This window comes from Aspergillus karnatakaensis (genome assembly GCF_047715665.1).
Source record: "Aspergillus karnatakaensis strain CBS 102800 unplaced genomic scaffold BJY04scaffold_11, whole genome shotgun sequence".
NCBI classification, from domain to species: domain Eukaryota; kingdom Fungi; phylum Ascomycota; class Eurotiomycetes; order Eurotiales; family Aspergillaceae; genus Aspergillus; species Aspergillus karnatakaensis.
In genome coordinates this window covers 620,533-644,555 of record NW_027395723.1, presented here as the reverse complement: position 1 = coordinate 644,555, position 24,023 = coordinate 620,533, and the positions used below count along the sequence as shown (strand labels likewise).

General features: G+C 46.0%; 7 protein-coding genes and 1 non-coding gene across 8 annotated transcripts; 6 read left to right on the top strand and 2 right to left on the bottom strand.

The window, feature by feature from the left end:
• Positions 1 to 36: 36 nt before the first annotated feature.
• On the bottom strand, positions 37 to 1,247 carry BJY04DRAFT_17226 (putative antigenic thaumatin domain protein). The gene has a single exon (XM_073709257.1). It carries the CDS (start codon positions 914 to 916, stop codon positions 410 to 412), a length of 507 nt encoding a protein of 168 aa, XP_073574118.1. The 5' UTR covers positions 917 to 1,247; the 3' UTR covers positions 37 to 409.
• Positions 1,248 to 4,444: 3,197 nt separating this feature from the next.
• BJY04DRAFT_183327 (DUF323 domain protein) lies at positions 4,445 to 7,554 on the top strand. The gene is made up of 6 exons (XM_073710445.1): positions 4,445 to 4,965; positions 5,019 to 5,698; positions 5,752 to 5,967; positions 6,016 to 7,110; positions 7,198 to 7,279; positions 7,352 to 7,554. The coding sequence occupies exons 1-6, from the start codon at positions 4,670 to 4,672 to the stop codon at positions 7,416 to 7,418; spliced, it is 2,436 nt and encodes an 811-aa protein (XP_073574117.1). The 5' UTR covers positions 4,445 to 4,669; the 3' UTR covers positions 7,419 to 7,554.
• Positions 7,555 to 7,591: 37 nt separating this feature from the next.
• BJY04DRAFT_17126 (D-arabinose 1-dehydrogenase (NAD(P)(+)) ARA2) lies at positions 7,592 to 9,230 on the bottom strand. Its single transcript, XM_073709237.1, has one exon. The coding sequence runs from the start codon at positions 9,040 to 9,042 to the stop codon at positions 7,633 to 7,635; it is 1,410 nt and encodes a 469-aa protein (XP_073574116.1). The 5' UTR covers positions 9,043 to 9,230; the 3' UTR covers positions 7,592 to 7,632.
• A 706-nt stretch (positions 9,231 to 9,936) lies between these two features.
• Positions 9,937 to 11,757, top strand: BJY04DRAFT_17128 (uncharacterized protein). The gene has a single exon (XM_073709239.1). The coding sequence runs from the start codon at positions 10,110 to 10,112 to the stop codon at positions 11,598 to 11,600; it is 1,491 nt and encodes a 496-aa protein (XP_073574115.1). The 5' UTR covers positions 9,937 to 10,109; the 3' UTR covers positions 11,601 to 11,757.
• A 115-nt stretch (positions 11,758 to 11,872) lies between these two features.
• Positions 11,873 to 13,763, top strand: BJY04DRAFT_183324 (uncharacterized protein). Its single transcript, XM_073710444.1, has 3 exons — positions 11,873 to 12,600; positions 12,659 to 12,963; positions 13,017 to 13,763. Exons 1-3 carry the CDS (start codon positions 12,451 to 12,453, stop codon positions 13,447 to 13,449), a joined length of 888 nt encoding a protein of 295 aa, XP_073574114.1. The 5' UTR covers positions 11,873 to 12,450; the 3' UTR covers positions 13,450 to 13,763.
• A 357-nt stretch (positions 13,764 to 14,120) lies between these two features.
• Positions 14,121 to 14,771, top strand: BJY04DRAFT_215727 (uncharacterized protein; the record flags this gene model as incomplete). The annotated part of the gene is made up of 1 exon (XM_073715546.1): positions 14,121 to 14,771. The coding sequence occupies one exon, from the start codon at positions 14,121 to 14,123 to the stop codon at positions 14,769 to 14,771; it is 651 nt and encodes a 216-aa protein (XP_073574113.1).
• Positions 14,772 to 15,460: 689 nt separating this feature from the next.
• BJY04DRAFT_226055 (uncharacterized protein) lies at positions 15,461 to 17,259 on the top strand. The gene is made up of 2 exons (XM_073718326.1): positions 15,461 to 16,596; positions 16,675 to 17,259. The coding sequence occupies exons 1-2, from the start codon at positions 15,597 to 15,599 to the stop codon at positions 17,148 to 17,150; spliced, it is 1,476 nt and encodes a 491-aa protein (XP_073574112.1). The 5' UTR covers positions 15,461 to 15,596; the 3' UTR covers positions 17,151 to 17,259.
• Positions 17,260 to 17,924: 665 nt separating this feature from the next.
• On the top strand, positions 17,925 to 18,018 carry BJY04DRAFT_t37. The gene has a single exon. It is a non-coding gene; the product is annotated as a tRNA-Glu (tRNA).
• The last annotated feature ends 6,005 nt before the right edge of the window (positions 18,019 to 24,023 follow it).

Below are 24,023 nucleotides of genomic sequence, written 5' to 3'. Positions count from 1 at the left end.
CGCATGTTTCGTTCCAGATCATAGTGCGAAAAGGGGTTGGTAGGTTGAGAAGCGTTGGTGCAAGTCTGCAAGATCGTTGGAAATAGTTCACTAAAAGAAGAATGGTCGCAGAGTTACCAGGTGCACCCCGGGGACGAATTTGAACAGCTGATGACTACAACAGAAAACTTAAAGAGAGAAAGCAGATCTATTGAAATTTTCGATTCTATCCGAACCCTAGGTATATCCTATCATATGCGCCGGTTGTTCCCATATATACCGTGAGCGCTTACTAGAGCGCGTCGTCATGATTCATAAGACCGCCTGCCTGGGCGAGGGCCTGCCTTGTTCGGTTGTTTTGTGATGCAGCTTGTCAGGAAATAAAGGAGTGACATGAGCAAGCTAGATCGTTGTGGTACTTTTGTCGAGCTTAACCCAGGGTGAGGGTGTAAGCAGCATTGGTGGAGCAGGCACGGGTGTTGTGATCATCGGGGAACTGGTAAGACTCGTCGCAGTCGACGACGCCAGGAGCACAGGTGGCAGTGTCGCAGGTCTCGTCGTCAATGGTGACGCCGAATCCGGCAGTGATGAGAGGAGAGTCCGGGTTAAGATCGATGCTAGACAGATCCCAGAAGAGGAGCTCGCCGGCCTTGGTGTACTCGAACTGGAGCACACTGGCGCCATCCTCGGAGCAGCCGAGCTTGATGGAGATGCCGCCGCCGTTGGGGTTGATTTGCCAGCTCTCAAGGTAGGACTCGCCCTGCGGGAGGACCTGCATGGGCGCTGACGTGGCGGAGACGGACCAGACGTAGATGTCCTGGCCGAGGTTGTTGATGATGGAGACACCGCCGTTGACGCTGCGGGTAGCAGGCTTGAAGGGGAGAGCCGAGGCAGTGGCCAGAGCGGCGGCAACGCTGAAGATCTTGCTGAAGAGCATTTTGTTTGAAAGAGTGGTTGGTGGTTTGAAGAGATCGTGGGATGTCTCGAAGGTTGAAGGTTGGAAGGATTGACAAGGGTCTGATCGACAGACAATGAGTGTGATTGGTGCAAAGGACTGTGGGAGGTTCAACCTCGAGTCTGGTATAAGGAATGAATGGTGTGTGTTGCAGAAGAAAGAAATGAAACGAGGGGGGGGTGGACAGAGTATTTATCCCAGTCGGTTTGGGTGGGGGTGTTCCATGATGATTACTCTTCGCGAAAACTTCGGTGAATGATGGTGGACCAGGTTCAGGGCAAGGTAGGCGCCGGATGGATCAAAGAGTGAGGCATCAGATTCGGGGGATGGATCTTTGGGCCTGGGTCCCCAAGACGTTCGTGTGCGCCACGTTGTTAGCGCCGATATTCAGGCACACAATTATTTCTCGGCAAGCCAATGATAGACTGCTGTACTGTCAAAGTAACTTCGGTACCTGAATAAGCCACCAATCAGGATGCTGTTGATTGAAGACCGGACCCACGTCGTTTGAGTCTCGCAACCGTTGGCCAAGAGGGCCCCGATGAAAGAAAATTCAGTGGGCACGCTAGAAGAAATATCTCAAAAAGATGAGCCCACCTTCCCGGTTGGCGCCCGGTCTAGATCGCCTGGGCAAAGCCCAGAAGGATGTGTCGTTTGTGCGGGTGGCCTTGTCAAATGTCAAAGCGAAACAGCCATCCCGCGATGTTGATTCAGGTGCGGTAGGATAAGAATAGAGTCGTCAAAGCGCATTGTTTCTGGAACGGAAACTCCTAGAGCGTCACCGGGCCATGGTTACGCAGCAAGAAGACTCGAAGACTCGAAACTCGAAAGGCGTTTTACTCAGCGATTTTGCACGGTGGATCCAGCAACGGGCGAGACCGAGTCAGCGCTCATCCACCGCCACCGAACGCCTGGATCCAACAATCACATCCGACGTGTTCCTGACAGCACGCACAAAACATGGTTTTCTCTTCTCGCAAAAGTACGTCATTCGCAGACCGAACTGTAAACCTGCTGGAAAGATTTCCCTCTGTCGTTATTTGCCCATCTGCCCTTTCTGGTCTGGTCGACCCCTTTGTCTACCACCGGGTGAAAGAGCGCCCGCCACTCTATTCTCAGCGTTCCGTAAAAGGCGTCCCCACGAATTTCACGAGGCTGCGCCCCTCCGGTAGTTGCAATGCTCGTCATGCCGTTGCATCGGGCAGTCTTGATGGAAATTATGGAGCAATGGTAAAAACTCCACGGCTCCGGGTCCGGACCCTGGTGGATGTTATGTGGGTTGCGTTCATTCGCGGAGGCTCGAACTTGTAGGGATCTGAAAAGTCTGCACCTGCATCATCCTGGGCCGCCAGGAACCGAGCTTGTCCGATTCAATTGGTAAGATGGAAGTGCCAAGGCGGTCATTGGGTATGTTCCTGCAGGGACAGCGAGAAAGGCTGAGGTTGAAGAATGAGGGTGAGGTGGTGTTGGGGAGAGAAGAAATCACATGGTGGTAAGCCGATGCGTTGGCACACCTAGTATGCCTGAGGTATCTACGATTGAGTCACCTCGACTGAGAGTAGGTATGCTGTTCCTCGGAGTTCTTTCTTTGACTGCGACGGAGCACAGAGTTCCGTTTTCTGATTACCACTCGTGGTCGCTCTGAAGGATCCTGATTGTTTTCTCTTGCCGTGCTACTCTCATGCGTGTCCGTTGAACACAATAGACTAGACGAGCTCGTTTTGCTTTGTCTTATCTTATACTCCGATCATCGAGCTGAAGGGGTTGCACGATCCGATCATTGCTAGTTGTAGCTATTTCGTGTACCACTGCAGATATATAGCTTGCACATCATCACGAGGAGGATATACAGCTGCGGACTGGTTATGATCTGGTCTGGCTGGTACCACGCGGTTGTATCAGCAGGTCTGATACACAGACCTCCGCATACTACCAGCAAAAGCTGGAGTGTAGGCCAATTTGAGATGTCTGTTGGCAGCCCAATGGGATTATCAAAAGCTTCCACGCCAGGAAGGGTCATCCCAAAGCCCGCAACAGGTGGTTGTTTGGCTTGTGTTGTGATAGATTGCGCCAGTCAATATAATGAGCTGGACATTGGCAGAGCCGACTATATATCTGAGCTGCTTGCACGTTTTACGAGAGCTAGATGTTTTCGTATGAGTTAAGGGGACCGCTGGTGATGCTGCCCGTAGTTGTCTTGCAGGCAAATTTCTAGGAAAGGTGGTTAACCTCAACCAAAGCTACAATGCAGCGTTTAAGGCAACCTGCTGCTCTCGGTGATCCGCCCGTAGGGGTGGTCCGACGTACTGTTCAGACGTAGGCTTAGCGAGTACCTTGAGGTAGGTAATGCCATGAGACAACTTGTTCAGAAGTCCAGGAAGTCCATAGGTGTTTTCATATCAGCTAGTAGTTGCATTGCGCTCCGGCTCTCGCAGGCGGAAATCACTTAGCAGTCAGGTCGTTGGGAAATAGTACACTTGGGCTTCAGCACGAAACTCTTTGAGGTGCCAGAGACCAAAGCCTCCGGGAACCGGTCGGATTAATGGACATGAGACTTTCGAGAAAGTGTTGTTTAGAGAGGTTCGGGCTCCGATGGAGGGCTTGATATACAGGCAACAGAGATTCCGTCTGCCGGTGCCTGCAACAGCCATTTTCTTCCATCGTTGTTTACCAGGGATACGATAGAGCGGTGCTTCCTCCACGTGGACACAACGCAGAATGATGACTGATCAAGATTAGCCGTAATCAGTCAGGAAAACTCCGAGTATATCTAGATTCAGTCTCATTGGACAGGCAGGACGTAAGCCGTCGAGAGCGTAGGTAGGCGATCCACAGGATACGAGGCAAGGAACCCGGTACTCCGATGCTACCCGATGAATAGGGTCTTGGTATATGTCCGAGTTGTCTGACTTCAGCCGAGGGTTAAGAAGAAGGAGATTAAAATCGAGATTGTTAGTTGTGATAAACTGCGCAAGGAAGAGAAAGCTGATGGGGTGACCGAGGCATGGATGCAAATACGGACAAACAGTGCAAACACGTGCAACCAGTGCAACTGATGCAAACCATGCACCTGATGCAGATCTTACGTCATCATCAGGGCAGCTGCAGATGAGGTGGGGGAAGGTTGGAGCATCAACAGCTTCATTGGACATAACCAAGGTCTAGAAAGCTCTCCCCTCACTTTACTTGTCCCTATGGCGCCTGCAATATCCGCTAATTGCCAGGTCCGTGCTGAATATGGGCTGCCTCGGACTGCCTCTTGCCTGACATGCATCTTTTTAGTCAATTCCATTTGATACTACCGCATGTCCTGATGTCACCGAGCCACTACCCTTCATTCTCTGGCCAATCTGCATCCTCCGCTGAGGATGTGGGCTGCTTACAACCTGATCAGCCCAGGCTGAGCAGGAATAAACTTCCACGAGCATTGGTTGATGATGGTCTGGAGCAGGGAAGCTATTTCCAAGCTGCCGCGGATGCCGTTCCTGCTTCGCCTTTATTCTTCACCTTTGCCCGCTCTGGGCTTTACTCGCCTCTACACGGCTAAGCTATTATTACCCCTCGGAAACACAGTACCCTATTAATATATTCTACTACCACTCCTCTCACCCCTCCCTATCTAACGCGAAGAGTCCGCTTCCTGTGACCAGCCTGCCGTTGCTCGAACAGAAATAAAGTATTTCACTCCTTGGACCGACACACGCTTCCCTTCAGATCCTACCATAGACACCCAAAATGAGTCCATCGGCTATACCATTGGGGACCGTTGACATTGTCGACATCCGCGAGAATGACATGCAGTTTTCCCTAGTACACGAGATCCAGAAAGGCCTCAATCCGCCAGACGGTACACCGCGCTCATTACCTACAATGTTGCTGTACGACGCCGAGGGGCTGAAGCTATTTGAAGATATCACCTATCTTGACGAGTACTACCTGACAAACGCTGAGATTGAGGTCCTGGAAACACACTCGAGACGCCTGATGGAGAAAGTTCCTAGCAACGCACAGCTCCTTGAGCTTGGTAGCGGGTACGTGAGCTGTGTTGGAGTTTGACTTCGAAAAAAACTAACATGTTTTGCAGTAACCTACGCAAGATCGAGATCCTCCTCAAACAGTTCGAAAAAGCGCGCAAGCCGGTAGATTATTACGCCCTCGATCTATCACTATCCGAGCTTGAGCGCACGTTTTCCAACGTTGAAGTCGAGAAATTCAAGAGCGTTGGTCTACATGGTCTTCATGGAACATATGACGATGCTCTCACATGGTTGAGTGAGCCGGAAAACAGACAACGGCCGACTGTCGTGCTATCAATGGGTTCGTCAATAGGAAACTTCAGTCCATCAGACGCAGCGGCCTTTCTTGGCAGATTCGCCAAACTTCTTGGGCCAGACGATCTGATAGTGATTGGACTCGATGCGTGCGAAGACGCGACTAAGGTATACAATGCATACAACGACTCGGCCGGAACTACACAGAAGTTCTATGAGAACGGGCTTGTGCATGCAAACAAAGCATTTGGGCGAGAGGTGTTCCGGCGAGATGAGTGGGAAGTTGTCACGGAATACGATAAGACAGACGGCCGCCATCAGGCGTTCTATGTCCCAAAGAAGGATTTGAATATTGAAGGTGCCCACCTCAAGAAGGGTGAGAGGATAATCTTCGAAGATGCGCACAAGTACGGGCCCGCAGGACGCCAAAAGCTTTGGCACGATGCTGGTCTTCTTGAAGTCGCCGAGTTTGGAAGCAGCTCCGACGACTACCGTACGTATCCTCAGGCCTATTAACTATCTAAATTGACTTGGCTTTCTGCCTAGATCTTCATCTGCTGCAATCAGCTGCTCTACAACTTCCGACATCTCCGTCTCAATACGCCGCCGGCCCAATTCCTAGCCTCAAAGATTTCCAGTCACAGTGGACCGCTTGGGATATTGTTACCAAGGCGATGATCCCAGGCGAGGAGCTACTTTCAAAGCCCATCAAACTTCGGAACTCGTTAATCTTCTATCTAGGACACATCCCCACATTCTCGGGTTAGTCGTACATGTCACCAAATACTTTCGGAACTAACAATGACATAGACATTCATCTTACTCGTGCGCTGGGTGACAAGCCAACAGAGCCAAGTGTATACCAGAAAATATTCGAACGTGGCATCGACCCCGATGTTGACGACCCCGAAAAGTGTCACTCTCACAGTGAAATCCCCGACGAATGGCCAGCTCGTTCCGAGATTCTTGGCTACCAAGACCGAGTTCGAGACAGGATACGGTCTGTACTTCAGAGGCCTGACTTGCGGCAAAACCGCACCTTGAGCGAGGCTCTTTGGATCGCTTTCGAGCACGATGCGATGCACTTGGAAACGTTCCTCTACATGTTGATCCAGAGCGAGAAGATAATACCACCCCCGGGAACACCAGCTCCAGATTTTGAATCAATATTCCTCGATGCCAGAAGAAATGAGAAGCCAAACGAATGGTTTGCTATCCCCGAGCAAACGTTATCAATCGGACTTGAACCTGCAGAGGATTTAATGCCTAAAGCATCATTCGGCTGGGATAACGAGAAGCCCCCGCGCACTATTAGCGTTCAGGCATTCGAAGCTCAGGGACGCGGAATCACGAACGGCGAGTATGCGGAGAACCTCCGATCAAACCAAATACAAAACTATCCTGCGTCGTGGATCAAGATTGATCACCAAAATGGGATTTCAGACGACCGCACGGGCTCAGTCGAGGACTTCTTAGCCAACTTCGCCGTTCGCACAGTCTTCGGTCCTGTGCCACTAAAGTTCGCCCAGGATTGGCCCGTCATTGCCTCATACGATGAACTTGAGGGCTATGCACGCGCGAAGAACTGCCGTTTACCGACCTTTGAAGAAGCAAAGAGCATCTACGCCCACTCAGCTCGGCTAAAGGACAGTCTTCGCAATGGCGTCCCCAATGGCACCAACGGCCATCAGCCCGTCCAGCCGCCGACCCCAACCACATCACCCGTTTTCATTGACCTAACCAAGAAAAATGTCGGCTTCACGCACTGGCATCCCACGCCCATCATCCAACTCGGCGATCAATTAGCCGGCCACGCAGACTTTGGTGGCGTCTGGGAGTGGACGAGCTCGCCCATGACAGAACATGAGGGATTTAAGGCGATGGAGATATATCCAGGGTATACTTGTGAGTCTTCCATGAGAACACTCCCTCTGAAGGATATGAATTAGAGAAAAGCCAGATGTTAGGTGCTAACATATACTGTGGTTACAGCCGACTTCTTCGATGGAAAACACAACATTATCCTCGGCGGATCGTGGGCTACGCATCCTAGGATCGCGGGTAGGACAACGTTGTATGTTTGCTCTTCACTTCCATGCCTTTTCCTTCTCCTATCGTATCGGAAGTTGCTAACAAGTTGCTACAGTATGAACTGGTATCAGCGCAACTACCCCTACCCGTGGGCTGGGGCGAGGCTTGTGCGGGATCTTTGAGCTGGAGAGCCGTCTCTACTCTATATTCGGATCCGGCCCAGGCTAGATGGAAGGGATGATGGAGTGAACAAACAGCGCGGATGATAGATTCCTATGCAATGAAATGCGAAGGCAACAAACAGCCTCTATACCGGTATATTTTCATGTTCAGAAAGTAAACCTATATGCAATATGCGTAGAGTATGTAAAAGGTAAAAGGAAAAAAAAAAAAAGCTCACAAAGCCGGAACGCTATCCACGGGTATCTTAGATTCTTGTGCTTCGAGGGGCGGGGTCATCATCGCATCTGGTGTCTCAAGCTGTGCAGATTTACTCGACAATGGCAACTCTGCAGAGTCGACAGACTCAATATCCCGTGCCGCGATATGACTCGCCGGTAACGTGTTCACAAAGTCCGGGCCCGGACTAGCCCACGTATAATCAATCCACGCATCAGTAAGAATCCGCTGAATCTGCTCCGCAAGCGCCAGAATCCTATTCCGGCGATCGCGGGACCAAACACGGTCTGTAATGATCCCATCAGAAGGTGTGAGGATAGTCGGCGCATCAGGCGCAGAAGGGATAGCCGCAGCCTTTGTCTCAAAGTACTCCGCATCAGCATCATCATCCTGGTTCTCCAAACCATCAACAATACTATGCCAAACGCGGAGCGTCTCATTCAACTCATCGATATTGCTAACGCCCATAACACTAACGCCGAGCCGCTCGCCAGTCCCCATGCTCGCAACGGAAATGAATCCCGGATCGGCGTTAGGGCTACGCGCGAGCGGCGGGCCGAGGGCGCCGGCCTTCGCGCCATTGCGGAGCCAGGATTCCAGCGCGAAGCGGATGGCGATGACTTCGATTTTCTCGCCTTGGGCGTCGGCCCATTCCGCGGCGTTGTGGATGGCTGTGCGCAGGCCGTCCGGGGCAGGGTGGAAGTCGCCCATGCTGCCGATGGGGACGCCCTTTCTGCGGAGGAGGCCCATGCCGAGGGGGGAGGCGTTGGGAATTACGTCGACGCCAGCGGCGAGCAGGCGCGGGAGGCCTTGGGTTAGGAGTTTTTTGTTTTGGAGGGTGAAGTTTGCGTAGGACATGACGATGTCGAGCGGTTCGCCGGTTTCAGCGAGGATGAGCTCTGCGAGATTGCAGAGGACGTCGACCGGGTACCCGGAGATTCCGACGTAGCGGATTGTGCCCTCTTCGTCTCTGATTCGGCGCAGTTCGCGGATTGCGGAGAGGACTTCGGCCGGTGAGACAAATTCCACGTCGTGGCAGTAGACTGCGTCTAGGTATTCGGTGTGTAGCCGTTGGAGACTTCGCGCGATGCTCTTCCGGACCCATTTCGGGGAGTAATCGAATGATGAGCCGGCGACTCGGCCGACTTTCGTGAGGAGGTAGTATGACTGTCGAGGGAAGTTTGAGCGGACATAGTCTGTGGCGAGGGCGCGGCCGAGGAGTTCCTCGGCGGGACCGTAGTAGGGGGAGGTATCGAAGGCGCGGATTCCGTTTGCGAATGCGCGGTGCACGAGCTCGGTGGTTGGGAGGGCGTAGGGGTCTTCGTTGTACTGGGAATTGAATGTTGCTGTGCCCATTACCAGCGGTGGGAGGCCTGCGGATAGCGGGATGCGGGTGTCGCGGGTCATTGTGAGGGAACCGAGCGCGATGGGTTAGTGGGTGGAGAGAAAGAACAATGATGCGCAACAGTCGCTTCCGACAGCAAACGAGGAACAGAAGAAAAGACCAGGAAGAAGAGCAGTCAGGGCTGATAAGGGGAAAAATCGCGGGGCGAAGGGAATTTGATTTCCAACCCGAGACTATCCCCACCGGATGGCGCCATGGCTAGACCCGATTAGCCTTTTGATCGAGAAGAACGAATGGCAGGGAGGATCAGGGGAATGTGGGCGATCAATTATCGGGAATGTGGAGGGCAGGCAATCAATAATGAAGGCAGTTTGACAGCTTGAGGCGTGCAATTGAGGCCTGCTTTCGGAAGTGGCGATCGCGGCTGGTCTTTATCAGATGGCTGCAGAAAAAGCAACTCTGCCCCCGCAACCGAGGTTTCTTAGAAGAAATGCCCTTGAATTGTCTACTACGATCGGCATTATTACGATAAACTCTCAGAATAATCATCAATTCCTGCCCATGCCTGGCAATTCTTCTCCAGGGCTCCATCCGAATCAAGAGCAAAAATGGCCTCCAAACTTTTTCACGATTGCCGATAAGATCGACTTTTACTCTTATCTCCGATCGGCCGCGATCGGGTGTGATTATGCCACCACTCACCGCTATGCTCTTATACACGGGTCTAGTTTCCCTTTTGGTCCAGATCGAATGAGTTCATCGGACCATCAGACCCAACATTAGCACTTATGCTTAATCCAACCTGGTTGGAACTTCCATGGAAGAGACTCGATCTCGATGGCCACGTGGAAAAGAACTTTATGCCCTCCCGGCAATGGACACACCCCGTCGACTCGCTTGTTGCCTTGAATAATTGACTGTTATCCAACTATACCCCAATTCCTGAAGAGAGAATTGCCTAAGTCGACATTGTCACAAAAACAAATACTAAGTTGTTAGGTATCAACTGCTGCGTTGAGCTTAGCTGCACGCTGACGTGGTGAGGGGTTGCATATCCGCACAGACCGACACCTGCACTTACGCAAGGAGCTCTGCTCCTGGATGAGATGGTCATCGTTCCCACGGCAATATGTCAGCTCTAGAAGTGCGGCGAGTCGGATCGAATTCGAAGCAATACCTTCTTCAGCTGCTGCGAAGGCTCTTTGAAGGTCAAGTGCTGCGCCACCTCTTTCGCGCCGCCGTTTCTCTGGCTCTCCTACCACTCGACAACTCCATCCTTCTCCTAGCTGTGGCATTGCGATATGCTTCCTTGTTCTTCCGCCCATTGCGACTCCTACGCCGTCGGCAGGAGATCCTACAGGATGTACGGTTTCACCCAAAGACCATCTTGATTACTGGTGTCGATACACCGCAGGGCCTGCACGTTGCACGATGCTTCTACACCGAAGGACATCGAGTGGTCGGAGCAGATATCACAAACGCAAAATTTGCCTCGGGGGGAAGCATGTCGAGAGCATTGGCTGCGTACTACCGCGTCTCCAAACCTCATTACGTCCCCATGCTGCTTGATATAGTGCTGAGGGAGAAGGTAGATGTCTGGATTCCCTGCTCACAGGGCACTTCTGTGGTCGAGGACGCCATGGCAAAACAGGCCATCGAGAGCCGAACCAGCTGTAAAAGCATCACTCTCGATACCGATCTCACATTTCATTGGAGCGAGCCCGACACCTTCATCCAACGCCTGAGCGAGAAAGACCTACCGGTTGTCGAGAGTCACTATATCCAGTCGCGGGATTCCATACACAAGATTCTGCATCGGTCACCTACAAAGACATTCCACATTCGCAAGGGAAGTCCCGCAGACAAAAACAACATCATTCTACCCAAACGGACCGTCAGCCTCACGTATTCGGAGGTTAGCCGAATGCACGTTTCAAAAGACAGCCCATGGCTCATGCAGCAGCATGCTCGTCTGGGAGAATTTGTCGCTGAGTTGTTGGTGATCCACGGAAATGTCACCGCCATCTTAGTTCGTCCGGTTAGCGATACAACAGAATGGGGTCGTTCCCCATTGAATGAAGGACTTGCAGCGGCGATCCACAAGCTCATGGATAGGTTCGCCTCTAAGTGTGGTGCGCGGACAACCGGACATATCACTGTGCGCTTGATGGTGGACGAGGAGTTGGCCTTGAACTCCGTTCGCTATGAAGTTCGAATTGCAGGCTGTACGCAAGGCACAGCTGCCACCGCACATCTTCTGTCGGCCAGTTCTTCCCAGACCCTCGTCAGTGGGTACTTGACGATCTTGTCACACGATGCTGTGCCAGAAACGTCGTTGGACGTCATTATCCGCAGTACTGGGCCCAACGCCAGCATAACCCTTCCTCAGCCACAGAGTGTATACAAAACGATTCGGAAGATCGACGTTCCCCGGGTTCTTCCTGCGCTTTCCCCGGTCGCGCAGCACATTGAGTGGACATTAGAGCGAGCGGGAAAGGCTCTGCTTTTCTGGGAGCATTGGCGATTCTCGTTCATGGATCCACTACCATGGTGGTGGCATACACATGTATCCTGGCCATTGAGGGAGCTCGATCTGATGCTTCAGTCGGAGGGTGATTGACGCCTGAGGCCTGGTAGTTAGTATATAAAAAGCATTGCATCGCATGAATCATCTGTTTCGCGCTTTAGGTAGCAACTTTGTCGCAGTAATCGTGGACGCGAGTGGGTAACCGCAGCTCCGGCGAGGCTGACGGTGCCGATCGCAGCATCTTTCCTGAAATAGAACTGTGGTCGTTTCAACAGCAACGGGCTCACACAAGGTGTCACATTGCTGAACAGGAGAGAATCGATACAATGAGGAAAGGATAGAGGGGAGCCCCTTAATATATAGCTTAGTCTAGATACAGCACTTAAAAAGGAAGACCGGCTCTTAAATGCGGATTAAAGTAGTGATGTCAAGGTTGCTATTTCGGGAGTTATACATCACCAGGTTCCAGTATTCGAGATTTGTGCACATTCATTGTCCTCGGTCGCATGCGCCACAATGGCCATCAGGTCAACCTAACGACCACAACTCATTTCAGTTTCCTTTCATCCCTCATTCTCAGCTCCCAAATTCCTCACCAGATCTATCCGATCGATCCGGTCTATTGAACTTGCTTTTTGCGTGTTGTGTGTGACGACAACGAGCGTTTAGCGTCCGCGCGGCTTCGTCGGGTTGCCCCGTTCCACCAGGCCGTCAGCGACAGTATTGCCGTAAACATTGCGGCCCCAGACCTGCTTCAGCTTCGACACTAGCAACCACTTCAATTTCCTTCCGGATTCCGATCATTTCACGACTTACGGACGGGTTGTTTCAATAAATTGTCCGACATAACTCCCTACATTCCTGACGCCCACCTCGTGCTCTCCCTAGCACACCCTCGTCTTCAGGCACCTGTCAGCTCAGATTTACACATCCACCCTTTACGATGAAGCGGCCGTCGTTCAACCCCGGTCGGTCAAAGAACTTGATCCATGGAGTCCAAGGCTTCGTTATCTTCATCGCGTGGGCTATGACGATCGCTATCTTTACAAAAGGAGGAGGTATTGATGGACGAGCAGGATGGTACTTTGGTTTGGTAGGCATTTTACCCGCAAACGAGAACCATCGGCGATACTAACATTGCCTTCTTGCAGTGCTGGCTCACGATCCCTGCTCTCATCTACCTAGTTGCCGTGCCCATGTGGCCTCGCGCTCGCCGGTTCGGAAACGTCTATGCCTTTGCGACCGTCGACTGCCTTTTCGCTCTCTTGTGGTTCAGCGCTTGGGTTGCCATGGCCAGTTATGTGGCACAGGGCAAGAGCGAGGGCAAGGACGAAGACGACCAAGATAACCAGGACAATCAGGATGAGAAGAAGAGCGGCTGCGACAACTGGAAATATGGTAACGCCAGTAAATGCAATATCAGTACCGGTACCACCGTCCTGGGTGTCGCCGTCTTGTACGTGCTATCTTATTAGTACCTGCGATGGCTGTATGCTAACTCTATCACAGCCTTCTCTTCTGCGGAACCGCTTGGATGTCTTTCCGCAACGTTATGCACTTCCGCCGCACCGGTACCCTGCCCGATGCTGTCTCCGACCCCACGTTCGCCGCCCAGAGCAAGGCTGCCTTCTCCTCAAATCCTGCCCAAGACTTTGAAGAAGAGGATGACTTCCGTGGGCGCTCCGGTATGGGCTCTTCGCTCCGAGACCGTGACGAGGACTACGCTCTGCTACACCAAAGCGAGGTCGATGACCTCGGCAACCCCAACGGCCGCACCGCAATGCACGGTGCCTACGACCCAACCGCATCAAGCGGCGGAACTGTCCTCCACGATTACAACAACAGCGAGTTCAGCACAAGCTACGGCGGTGCCCACGGGCAGCACTACGCACCTCCGTCAGAGTACGACTCGACCGTCAGCGGCTACACCCACAACCGCTAAGCACCTTTCCCCCCTGATCTTTTCCTCTTTATCAACCTTCGACATGACCATGGAGCGGAGTTGGGCGCTTTCAGCCTAGTGCTGTATCTTGTTTCTGACGGTGACATTCTTGTTTGATATATGGAGCCGGCATGTGTTTGATCTGGTTTCTGGCCTCGGCGACAGTTTTCGGCGGGTAGCTGTTCTGAGTAGCTTGTGTTGTTACTTGATGATTGGACGATTTCTCAAATTGGGATCCTCCGGCTCGGACTGGATGTATAGATAAATATTGAATTACTTAGCCTTGAAAATGTAGTGCATTTGCTGTTGGTAAATTTGTTATGCTTGAAAGCGGTCAGTTGCTCTGGAGGCAGGCTAGTGTCGGCAGTATATTTGACCGCCCCGGATTTCTAGTCACCGCCCGCTCTGGACAGCTTGCGGGATATCAAGGTGTCAACTACCATCCCCGGACCATTTTCCCAGCCACGAACCTTCATATCGCCTCTGGAAGACAATTGAACCTCATCTCATCAGGAGAGAAACCAAGCCCTTTGGAAAGTATACGCAAGAATTGTAAGATCCCTCCCAATGGCATAACTACGCCCTCTAACAACCTAGGTACCTAGACCTTACGAACACACCACAACCAACCAATCTACATACCAATCGATCTACAAAACAACCTCACCAAAATGGCCGACTCAATCGACCTCTTCAACCAATACCCCCTCCTCGTCGACCCAACCTCAAAAGCCATCAACCTCTCCCCCTCCTCCGCAACCCACTACACGCCCACCCAAACAACAGCCCTGACCACCGAACTCTCCGCCCTGAACACCCTCCACCGCAACCTCCTCTCCCTCGACCCCCCCTCCATCCCCCCGCCCCCACTCCCGCTGAACCCCAAACGCTCCGCCCAAATCAGCAAACTGCGCGACTCCGCCAACGCCGCGTTCCGCAAGAACAACCACGCCGAGGCCGCCCGCCTGTACACATTCGCTATCGAGATGGCGCTTGCCCGGCCGGGCTGGGAGCCTGTTGCTGTGGCGAGGGATGAACTTGCGGGGTTGTATGCGAATCGCGCGCAGGCGTGGATGAGCCAGCAGCTTTGGGCTGAGGGGGTGGTTGATGCTAGGGCTAGTGTTGAGGGGAAGCCGGTGGGGAATGTTAAGGCTTGGTGGCGGGGGGGGAAGTGTTTGGTCGAGATGGGGAGGTGGGACGAGGCAAAGACTTTCTTGGCGAGGGGGATTCAGATTGAGGGTGGGGAGAGTGAGGGGGGGAAGGAGTTGGGAGGGTTGTTGGAGGAGGTTGAGGAGGGGTTGAGGAGGAGTGGGAGGGAGTGAGTGAGTGGCTCATAGAGCGGGGGATGAGTTGAGGCTGGAGGGTTGGGTTTGATATCCTTTGCTCTGTTTGAGTGTTGTGTGCTAGAATATGATTATGGCGTTTTGGGTTGATGAATATATGTCGTTTCCAAGTTCGGGCCTTCCTTGCTGATGGCTTGCTAGTGAACTGAGAAACTCACTGGCCTTTTGATCTGTGGGTCCTCAGATTGGGGTCTTGGATCGAGTCCAAGGCTGATCACTGCATGCTTCCCGTCTGTGGCTTCAACCAGCTCCACGTCTCCAGCGTCGAACTTCAGAACGGACAACTACGACTACGGCACTTCACACTCGGCTGCACGCTACGGCTGCCCCGAGACAGCTACCTTGCTCATAAAGCATGACTCCTGCATTAAAGGGAGGGACAAGGATGGGCGTTTGAACGCCTCTTCCCTCAGAGGCCGAATGGAACTTGCCTAGGATGCCCAGTGCACCTGGGTATCCCCAGTCATCATCAACCCTATCATTGTCCTAGCTCTTCCGAATCAGCCGATAACGGTCTGTTATAAACGGTTACTCTATTTTGCAATTGATTATATATCTGGTTTGGTCTAAGCAAGCTCTGCTGTTACAACTGCAACTACCTTTATTTTACTCTAATTTAGTGGATTATCATGATGATACAGTCTCTACAAGGCATCACAAGTGCTGCCTTAGCTCAGACAAACTTTCAATGTGCTCTTGCAGCTTCCGAGACATGCTACAGGTAACCAACGCATCTTTTCCACTCTCAACCTCTGCTCAACAACCTGAGAGTCTTGCATCTGTGTCTTCTACCTAGAATCTATCATGGTGAAAGATAGGGCAGAAGATTTCATCGCCGCCATCCGGGGCGAGAAATTCCCTAGGAGGCGAAGCGGCAAACACCTCCTCTGCCTTATTTGCGGGATTCGCTACCATCCTGGCTTTGCAACTGAACTCCGTAAAGACCCCCGCCTCACGAAAGCCCTACATGCTCGCAGTATTATGAGCAACATCGTACCCGACATCACTACACCTAATGACACACCCTACTGCATCTGGCATCCCGAAACAGCGACCGAGGAGACCTACCGAAAACTCGCCGCTCGCTACCCGGAACTCAAATATCAAGTCGGCCGTGCCTGTGCAGTTGCCGGGTACACAAAGCTGTATAAGGAGCTTGACTTGCTCCCTGATGTGCATATCGCGGAGGAGGCGAGGGATAACGGCTCCACTGAAATCTACGATTTGATCATGGCGGATGACAAGTACGACGTAATGAACGACTACACGCGGGCTGTCAACACTGACAATCCACCAAGAGCATCCTTGAATGGAGACACAGCGGTGCGGTCGTCTTTAGAGCGAAAGAAATGCTACAGAGATCTGTATCTTTGGGATTTCTGCTATTTCAACATTACCGAGGACATGAACATCGATATCGCTGCAACTTCAGGAGAGGATCCTAGCAATCTAAATGCCATTTCCTTTCTCTATTCACCCCTTCCCGCCGATATTTCCCCGATGAACAAGGATCTACTTATTTTGCTGGCCGCTTATAATGGCGATATCGACCGATACGTCCGCCTCCGACGACCTATCTTCATCAACGCGGAGTGCATATGCATCATCCGGGGGATCTTCCATAACACCATGTTCGCCAAGTGGTGGTCACTACAGGAAAATCTCACAAAGAATCCTAGCCGCCTTGACTCTCCAGCTGAACTAAGGGACGTACAGTCAAACATTGACCACGCCAGATCTGCTCGCTTTATCATGAATAACGATCTTTCGCGTATCCTAGCTCGGCCGGAAACCGCACCTGACTGTATTTGATATCCAAACATGGCGCACCCGAGGATATACAGGGAGCTCGCAAAAAGAGTACCGGAAATGACTGCTACAGTGGCCAGAGCTTGTATAGTTGGAGACTTCCAAATGGTCTACGAAGAACTGCCGGCGTTTGAACCGACTCGGGCTATGGTCGACGAAGCCAAGAACAGCATCAATTCATTCTACTTGCAAGACTTGGAGAAGCGAATGGCGGAACTGGGTATTGACCCTGAAGATCACCACAACGACTCATTCAACTCCGACCCAATCGGACGTACTACGGGACCGGCGGAGAACTACGCCTGGGACTGTTTTGACAAGCACCTTGGTACCCACTCTGTACACGCTTGGGGTGGCATTCACGGCATATATAACGGGTATAGTTGTGATATTACCTCCATTGAGGCGTCCATTTGTGCGCCAGACGAGTGGAAGACAGAGGATTGCCGCCATTTTGCAGATGTCTTGGGGTTTCCAAGACTAGCTTCTGATGAAGTCTTGGGAGGGGATGTTAGCTCATGCCTTTCACAGGTTGACGATTCAGTCTAGTTCTAGTTGTCATCGTTCTTTTCTGCTTCTAAAGCAGCAGATAGGATTAATATGTACATTGACTTCTTTCCTGCCTCTCATCAGCTCATCACACAGTCTTCAAAATGCAACTCATCATTAGTGAACTATCTGAGTGTCATGATTCTGCTTAGCTTCTATTTGTAACATCTTTCTCCTACGCACTTGGCCATTACACCATCGCGGAGTGGCTGTTGAAGAAGCAAGCAGTGCGTAAATTATAATCATACCAGTATCACCCGTCCACAAGCCCAGATCCGAGACGAAAGCTTCAATACTTCAGCAGTTGGAACAGTTTGTTCCAAGCTTCACGTCTCACCTTTGTGGCCGCGTCGAGCCGCCAGACGAGTGGACTGCCCAGGTGTTTGAGCTCGAGGTTTGTGGAGAGAAAGACATAGGTTTGTTGGTAAATATTAGACGAATGCGGGGACTTTAGACTCTGATTCTGTAACAAGTCTTATGACTGCTGTTTGCAATGGTTTGTGCCTGCCTTTGTGTGTGGTTGAACAGCGGTGATACTGTATATATCTGTCTTTGTTCGGGTTTAGCAGTAGGTTGGGCGTGGTCAACGAAGAGCCCGAGGGACTTGGCTATCAGGTAAAGAAATGTTATCTAGCATGATTGCTCAATATGAGCTACTTGATAAGGTGCCATTTGGGGTATCTTTGACACTGGGATTAGGTCGAAGATGAATCTAGGGCTTGTCTCATGTTTAGGGGCTATATTACATTAAACGGCCTAATTCTTCAACAATCATCCGATATGGTGTAATGGTTAACATTGGTGCCTCTCAATCATGTGATAACATCGCTGATCGCACCGGCTCAGGGTTCGATTCCCTGTATCGGAATATCTTTTTGACTTGGCATTGAATGATCGTACTCACCAAGTATCTGATAATTCTCCATTTTTACTGAATAACACGTCGTAGTATGGTCGTTGTAGGATTGTGCCTTCTTTTTTCCTCGCTCACACAGCACGTGATCCTGAAAGGACACCGGGGCGACAACGGGGACACAGTAGAACGGGGTTTCAAAATACCTGAGCGGGGCTTCAGGACTCGACCATAAAAAATTTCTGATTTTTAAGCTCTGATTAGCTTTTAGCCCTAGATTAAATTCTTAGCCCCTATTTAGTAAAATAAAGAAATTCTAAATAAGAAATTATTTTAGTTAATCTGCTTTAGCTATATACTTACTTTTTACTTAGCTTATACGTAATATAAATTAAAGGTAGGGCTTGTTAGTACTAAGTATTTATATAAATTTTAAAAACCTCTTACTAGATAATATATATAATAGTTTAAAAAGTATATTTAAAAGATATAAAGTACTAATATAGAACTTACTTAAATAAAGTATATTTAAATAAAAATACTCTTTTTATTAGGGTATAATTACTTTTATTACTATTATAGTAATAAAGCAAGTAAAATATATATCTCTCCCTAAAATTAAAATAATACTATTTTCTTCCCCTTTATTTCTCCTTTATATCTATTTTTTATTCCCTTCTTACATATACTTAGTATATATATAAATAATAGTGTCTTTATAGCAAGTATTTACTAACTTTATTTTAAAAAGCTAACTTAATAATTCTTAAATCTAGAATACTATAAATTTATCTAAGTTTAGCTACTACTATAGTAAGTACTACTTTTTTATTATATCCTTATTAAGTACTTGTTAAGTATATACTAGGGCTAATCTATCTAAATAATATATTAAACCCTAATACCGCGATACTAGTAAATAAGAATAGTATAGTTATTAAGTAAAAATTATTAAAGATTTATAATAATATATAAGTTAAATTAATTAAGTACTTACTAAGTATATACTAATCTTCTTAGCTATTAGCTTATAGTTAATAAAGACTAGATATATAATTAATTATTTAATAATTTTTTAAGTCTTTATTATTATATATACAAGGAATATATAGAATATATAGTAAATTTATAGATTAGTAATTATAATAATATTAAGCTTATAAAAACTATAATAAGTAAAAAAACCTTAAAATATTTTATTAAATTAATCTAATACTTATAAAGAACCTGCTAGGTATATACTAACTCTTTATAATAAAAATATTAGAGTAGAAGTAGTTTTAAGCTTTATTTATCCGCGAACCTAGTAAGGGCCCCCTTAATAATATAATTTATTATATTATAAATAATATATAGGAACTTGCGTAAGTATTTTTAGTATCTGCCTAGTATATACTAATTTTTTATATAGCTATTTTAATTATAAATTTATAAAGGCTTAGAGTACCTAGTTCTACTATTCTAGTATATAATATTATACTAGTAGCCTTTCTAGTAATTACTTTATAAGTCTTATTTATTTATATATTAAGTATATACTAACTATATCTAGGGAGGCTTTCTAACCCCTACTACCCTACTCTCCGCCCCTAATTACTATAATTATAAAATACGCGAGATTACTACTAGAGGTATTTCCTTCTTCTAGACTAGATATAAGTACTAATCTTTTTATTATATACTTAGTATATACTAAACCTTTATAGTCTAGGAGGCTAATACTAATAAGTTTAGTATTAATATAATAGCTAATAAATTAAAGAAAGAACTAATAAGGATAATAAAAATAAAAAAAATAAAAATAATAAAGGTAATAAGTAGTTAGGGGTAGGTATATACCTAGTATATATATAATAAATTCTAGTTTAGCTAATATAGTAAAGTTTCTAGTTTAGAATAAGATAAACTTTAATAATTTAAAAATATTATATTCCTTATTAAGCTAATACTAATAATTAATCTAGATCCCTAGACTTTTTCTTAGCTTTTAACTACTCTAGTTTAGCTTTTTTTTTATTTTCTAGCTAAATCTTATAAGTTTATTCTTATACTTAAGTAATTTTACTAGCTAGGATATTGTTACGGAAGAACCAACCTCTGGCTTCTTCTATGAGAAAGGGGTTTCTTATAGGCTTGGTTGAATCAGCGTATTCAAGACTCGGGAGCCTAATAAGGAAATAAGGGCTGTTTTCAAGGATCGCGGAAATAGTATAGATTAATACTAAGGTTCAGAATCTTACTCTACAAGGATTTTAAAGTTAGTATATACTTAGTTAGCCCGCGGCTAAGTCAGCACTAGCAGGATATTCGCGTGTTTTTATAATTATTTTCTCCCCTCGCAGGCCTTGGTTCCTAAAGCCGGGGGTTCTTACTATCTAATCTAGATATATACTTAGCAAGCGCTAGTAAAAACCCTATATAACTAGTAAAACCTCTTCGTGGAGGGAAAAGCTACTATAAAAAGGGAAAAGGCCTTCTCGCGGGTAACTTACTATTATATAGTAGTATATAAAATTATTTTCTTAATACTTTCCTGTCTCTTGCGGATAGTATAATTATATAAATATTCCTCGCGAGTAGCTTTTATAGCTGGTACAGCTCTATAAAATATTTATAAAATAAAATAAGTAAAATCCGCGTGGGATTAGCAGCTCCTAACTAGTAAAACTTTATCCTAAGTAAAAGTCTTATAAAATATTTAAGTAAAGCGCGAAGTAAGTACTTAAGTAAAATACTACCTTATAAAATATCTAGAAAAGTGTTACTTCCTTTAAGCACTTCTAGTAGGCGACCGCGTAGGTAAAGTTAAAATTTACCTTATTTTTAAAAGGAATAATACTTATATAAGACCTTTTCCTCTCCTAACTTGTCTTTTTTCTTCTTCCTCTTTTTTATCCCCGCGTATTATACTAATAGTAGGTACACAGTTCCATAGTTTACTAATCTATTATTAATTCCTTGCTTTATATTACTTATTTCCTTCTACAGGTGTTGTTTCTGTCGCTCGCGAGTAATACCTCACTTGTTTCCTAGTAATTACCTTGCTTCTGCGATTACCTTACCTATTTCTTAGCGATTACCTTGCTTCTGCGATTACCTTGCCTGTTTCTCAGCGATCACCTCGCCTGTTTCTCCGCGATCACCTCGCCTGTTTCTTAGCGATCACCTCGCCTGTTTCTTAGCAATTACCTTGCTTCTGTGATTACCTTGCTTATTTCTTACTTTATAAAGGTATTAGCTAACCTTAAGTAGTCCGCGAATATAATAATAGCTGCTCCTGCTCCCGCCTTCCTTATTTTTAGTATTTTCTCTATTATTTAACAAGGGCTAAACCTTTTAAATAGCTTATTAACTCTTAAGCATAGCTATTTAATAATATGGCCGCGGGCTAATACTATTAACTGCTTTTCTCCCTAGATTATAACACGCGGGATATTTATAATTATTATAATAAATATTTACTACTGGCCCGCAGCTTAAGTAAGTATTTTATTAAGCTTTATAAAGCTTTGTAAAAGAATTTTTAATAAGTAAAATTAATTTCTGACTAGCTACTTACTAATTTTTTTATTATAACTCCCTCTAGCCCCGCAAGCCTACTCCTAAGAGCCGCCTAGGACACGCTACTTTTAGTAGCTATATTTATTAATAACTAGGTTATGGCTCGGCTTGTTAATTATTCTAGTATATAAAATAACTAGTTATAGGTTATATTACCTAGTTTAATACCTGCTACTATGGTCATGCTATTAGGTCTAGCTTTTTAAATAGGACTTAAGCCCCTATCTTTTTAAGAGCGCGTGTGGATCTTTACTCTAGTATATTAATATATCTGCTTTTATAATAAATTATTTACTAACTAGCTTGTTAAATAGTATTAAACTTATAAGGCTATTTTTATTACCTATGCTAGTTATAAACCACCGCCTAGAGATAAGTATATAGAATATATTTTATTATTCGCAGGTACTACAAGGCGTAAGCCTATATTCGCGGAATATATTTCTAGTAGGATTAAGTAGAAGTATAATAACTACCTTTATTATAGTATTTCCTGCTTGCTTGCGTAATAAGAACTAGGTATTAGTCTAACTTTGCCTAGGTATTATATAAGCTTATTAGTATATTTTTAATTAGGAGTAGTCTAATAAGAGAAGCCTTGCTTTTATAGATAAAGCTTTATTATTAGATTTAGGTACCTTACGTACTGTGCCTCTTATTAATATATATAACAGGCCTGTAATATTTTCTAAGCCTGTAATAATACTAGCTGCTGACCTGCCAGCGTAATTATATATAATAATAATACCTTGCCCTGCTTGTACTTTTTGTTTTTAGGTATTTGTTTGTGGAGTTTATTTTAGGCCGGGTATATATATATTCTTAGTAGCCTAGTTTTTATCCTTCCACGGTATTATTACTATAAAATTTAAAGGTTTTTCTACTACTTTAACTTTTCTTATAAATCTTTTAAATATTTGTAAATGCCTTAAGTAGCTCGCAGGCTCTTATATAATATTATTCTTACCTAGCTTGTACCTTTTTTATTTAACTTAGTATAGCTATCTATAACTATTCTTGTCCCTTTCCCTTATAAGGATAGTTTTAAGTATATAGCAACTGTTATCTACCTCTGTAGGGTATATAAGGAACTATTTTATAGAATTAACTCCTTTTATTTCCTGATACTCGCGAAGTATTAAAATATAAAAGATATTATAGATATCTAGCCTCGCAGGCAAGTTTAAATAGTATATATTTTATCTAATATATTTAATAACTTGCCAAGCTCTATAGAATAGTATATCTAGCTTGTAAGATAGTTGTGTTAAAGACTAGTTCTTCGTGCTAACCCATATATGCTTGCTAACCTTAAAGGTTTTAGTAATATACTTCTTATTATAGTACTTTTTTTAGTACTTGCGGGCCTTCTCTAAAGCCTTAATAGCGCCTTCGCGGATCCCTTATAGCTAAGCTATATAATTTATAATACCCTTCTCCGTGATATCCTAGATATCTAGTTAGGTATCTAGTACAAGCACGTGAGGGTACTTGCCTGTTTTTATATAAAATAAAGTAGTACTTATTAACGCCTGCTCTAAGTTATTATATATAAACTCCGCGAGTAGTAAGAAATTAACCTAGTTATCCTGGTTAAAGTTAATATAACTTTGCAGGTACTATTCTAAGATATTATTTAGGTATTCTATCTAGCTATCTATTTATAGATAGTACGCGGTACTTAATAACTACTTAATCTTAAGATAATATATTAAGTTAGACTAGAACCCTAGTGCGAAGACTAATTTATAGTCTATTATAATATTTGCGGGTATTTTATATAAGTAAATTATCTTATAAAGTATTATTTTTATAAGCTATACTCCCTTAATTATCTTATAAATAGGGATAAAATAAGCTATCTTACTTAAATAATTAATAATAATAAGAATCGCGTTATATAGCTGTTAGTTAGGATCTGTGATCCCCGTGCTAGCTAGTAAATTAATAATAAAATTTATACTAATCTATTCTTATATTCCTACAGGGACTAGCAAGGGCTATAACAAGCCCTATTACTTACTATACTTAACTCTCGCGCTTAAATATACCGCGTAGCTTTAATAATATTTCTTAATAAACTTATATATATGCGGCCACTAGAATTACTAATAGATAAGTTTTTAAATTTTTTTTAAAGTAAAGTATCCTACTAAAAAATTATTATAGAGCTTCGCGAGTATCTTAAGGCGCAGGAAATGCTAGTCCGGGATATATATCTTTCCTTTGTAATAGAGTATACTACCCTTATCTAACTAGAGGCTTAGCTCTAATCTACCTTTTTTAAGTATAATATACTTAGTATTAGGATTTGCTAGGCCTTTATAAATATTTTATATAATAAGGTTATTTTCTAGTAGTATTAGAAGCTTCTTAAGTAACTTAATAAAAAAGTCCTCGCGAAATAATTCTTTATTATGCAAGATACGCTGGGCTATTACCCGCGTAGCCTAATACTA

Excerpts from the sequence above, each read along its gene's own strand:
- BJY04DRAFT_17226 (XM_073709257.1), bottom strand. The coding sequence starts at position 916 with ATGCTCTTCAGCAAGATCTTCAGCGTTGCCGCCGCTCTGGCCACTGCC.
- BJY04DRAFT_183327 (XM_073710445.1), top strand. The coding sequence starts at position 4,670 with ATGAGTCCATCGGCTATACCATTGGGGACCGTTGACATTGTCGACATC. Across the intron at positions 7,111-7,197 it reads GATATATCCAGGGTATACTT|CCGACTTCTTCGATGGAAAA; the intron begins GTGAGTCTTCCA and ends CTGTGGTTACAG. Across the intron at positions 7,280-7,351 it reads ATCGCGGGTAGGACAACGTT|TATGAACTGGTATCAGCGCA; the intron begins GTATGTTTGCTC and ends AAGTTGCTACAG.
- BJY04DRAFT_17126 (XM_073709237.1), bottom strand. The coding sequence starts at position 9,042 with ATGACCCGCGACACCCGCATCCCGCTATCCGCAGGCCTCCCACCGCTG.
- BJY04DRAFT_17128 (XM_073709239.1), top strand. The coding sequence starts at position 10,110 with ATGTCAGCTCTAGAAGTGCGGCGAGTCGGATCGAATTCGAAGCAATAC.
- BJY04DRAFT_183324 (XM_073710444.1), top strand. The coding sequence starts at position 12,451 with ATGAAGCGGCCGTCGTTCAACCCCGGTCGGTCAAAGAACTTGATCCAT. Across the intron at positions 12,601-12,658 it reads CAGGATGGTACTTTGGTTTG|TGCTGGCTCACGATCCCTGC; the intron begins GTAGGCATTTTA and ends GCCTTCTTGCAG. Across the intron at positions 12,964-13,016 it reads GTCCTGGGTGTCGCCGTCTT|CCTTCTCTTCTGCGGAACCG; the intron begins GTACGTGCTATC and ends ACTCTATCACAG.
- BJY04DRAFT_226055 (XM_073718326.1), top strand. The coding sequence starts at position 15,597 with ATGGTGAAAGATAGGGCAGAAGATTTCATCGCCGCCATCCGGGGCGAG. Across the intron at positions 16,597-16,674 it reads GCCGGAAACCGCACCTGACT|TGGCCAGAGCTTGTATAGTT; the intron begins GTATTTGATATC and ends TGACTGCTACAG.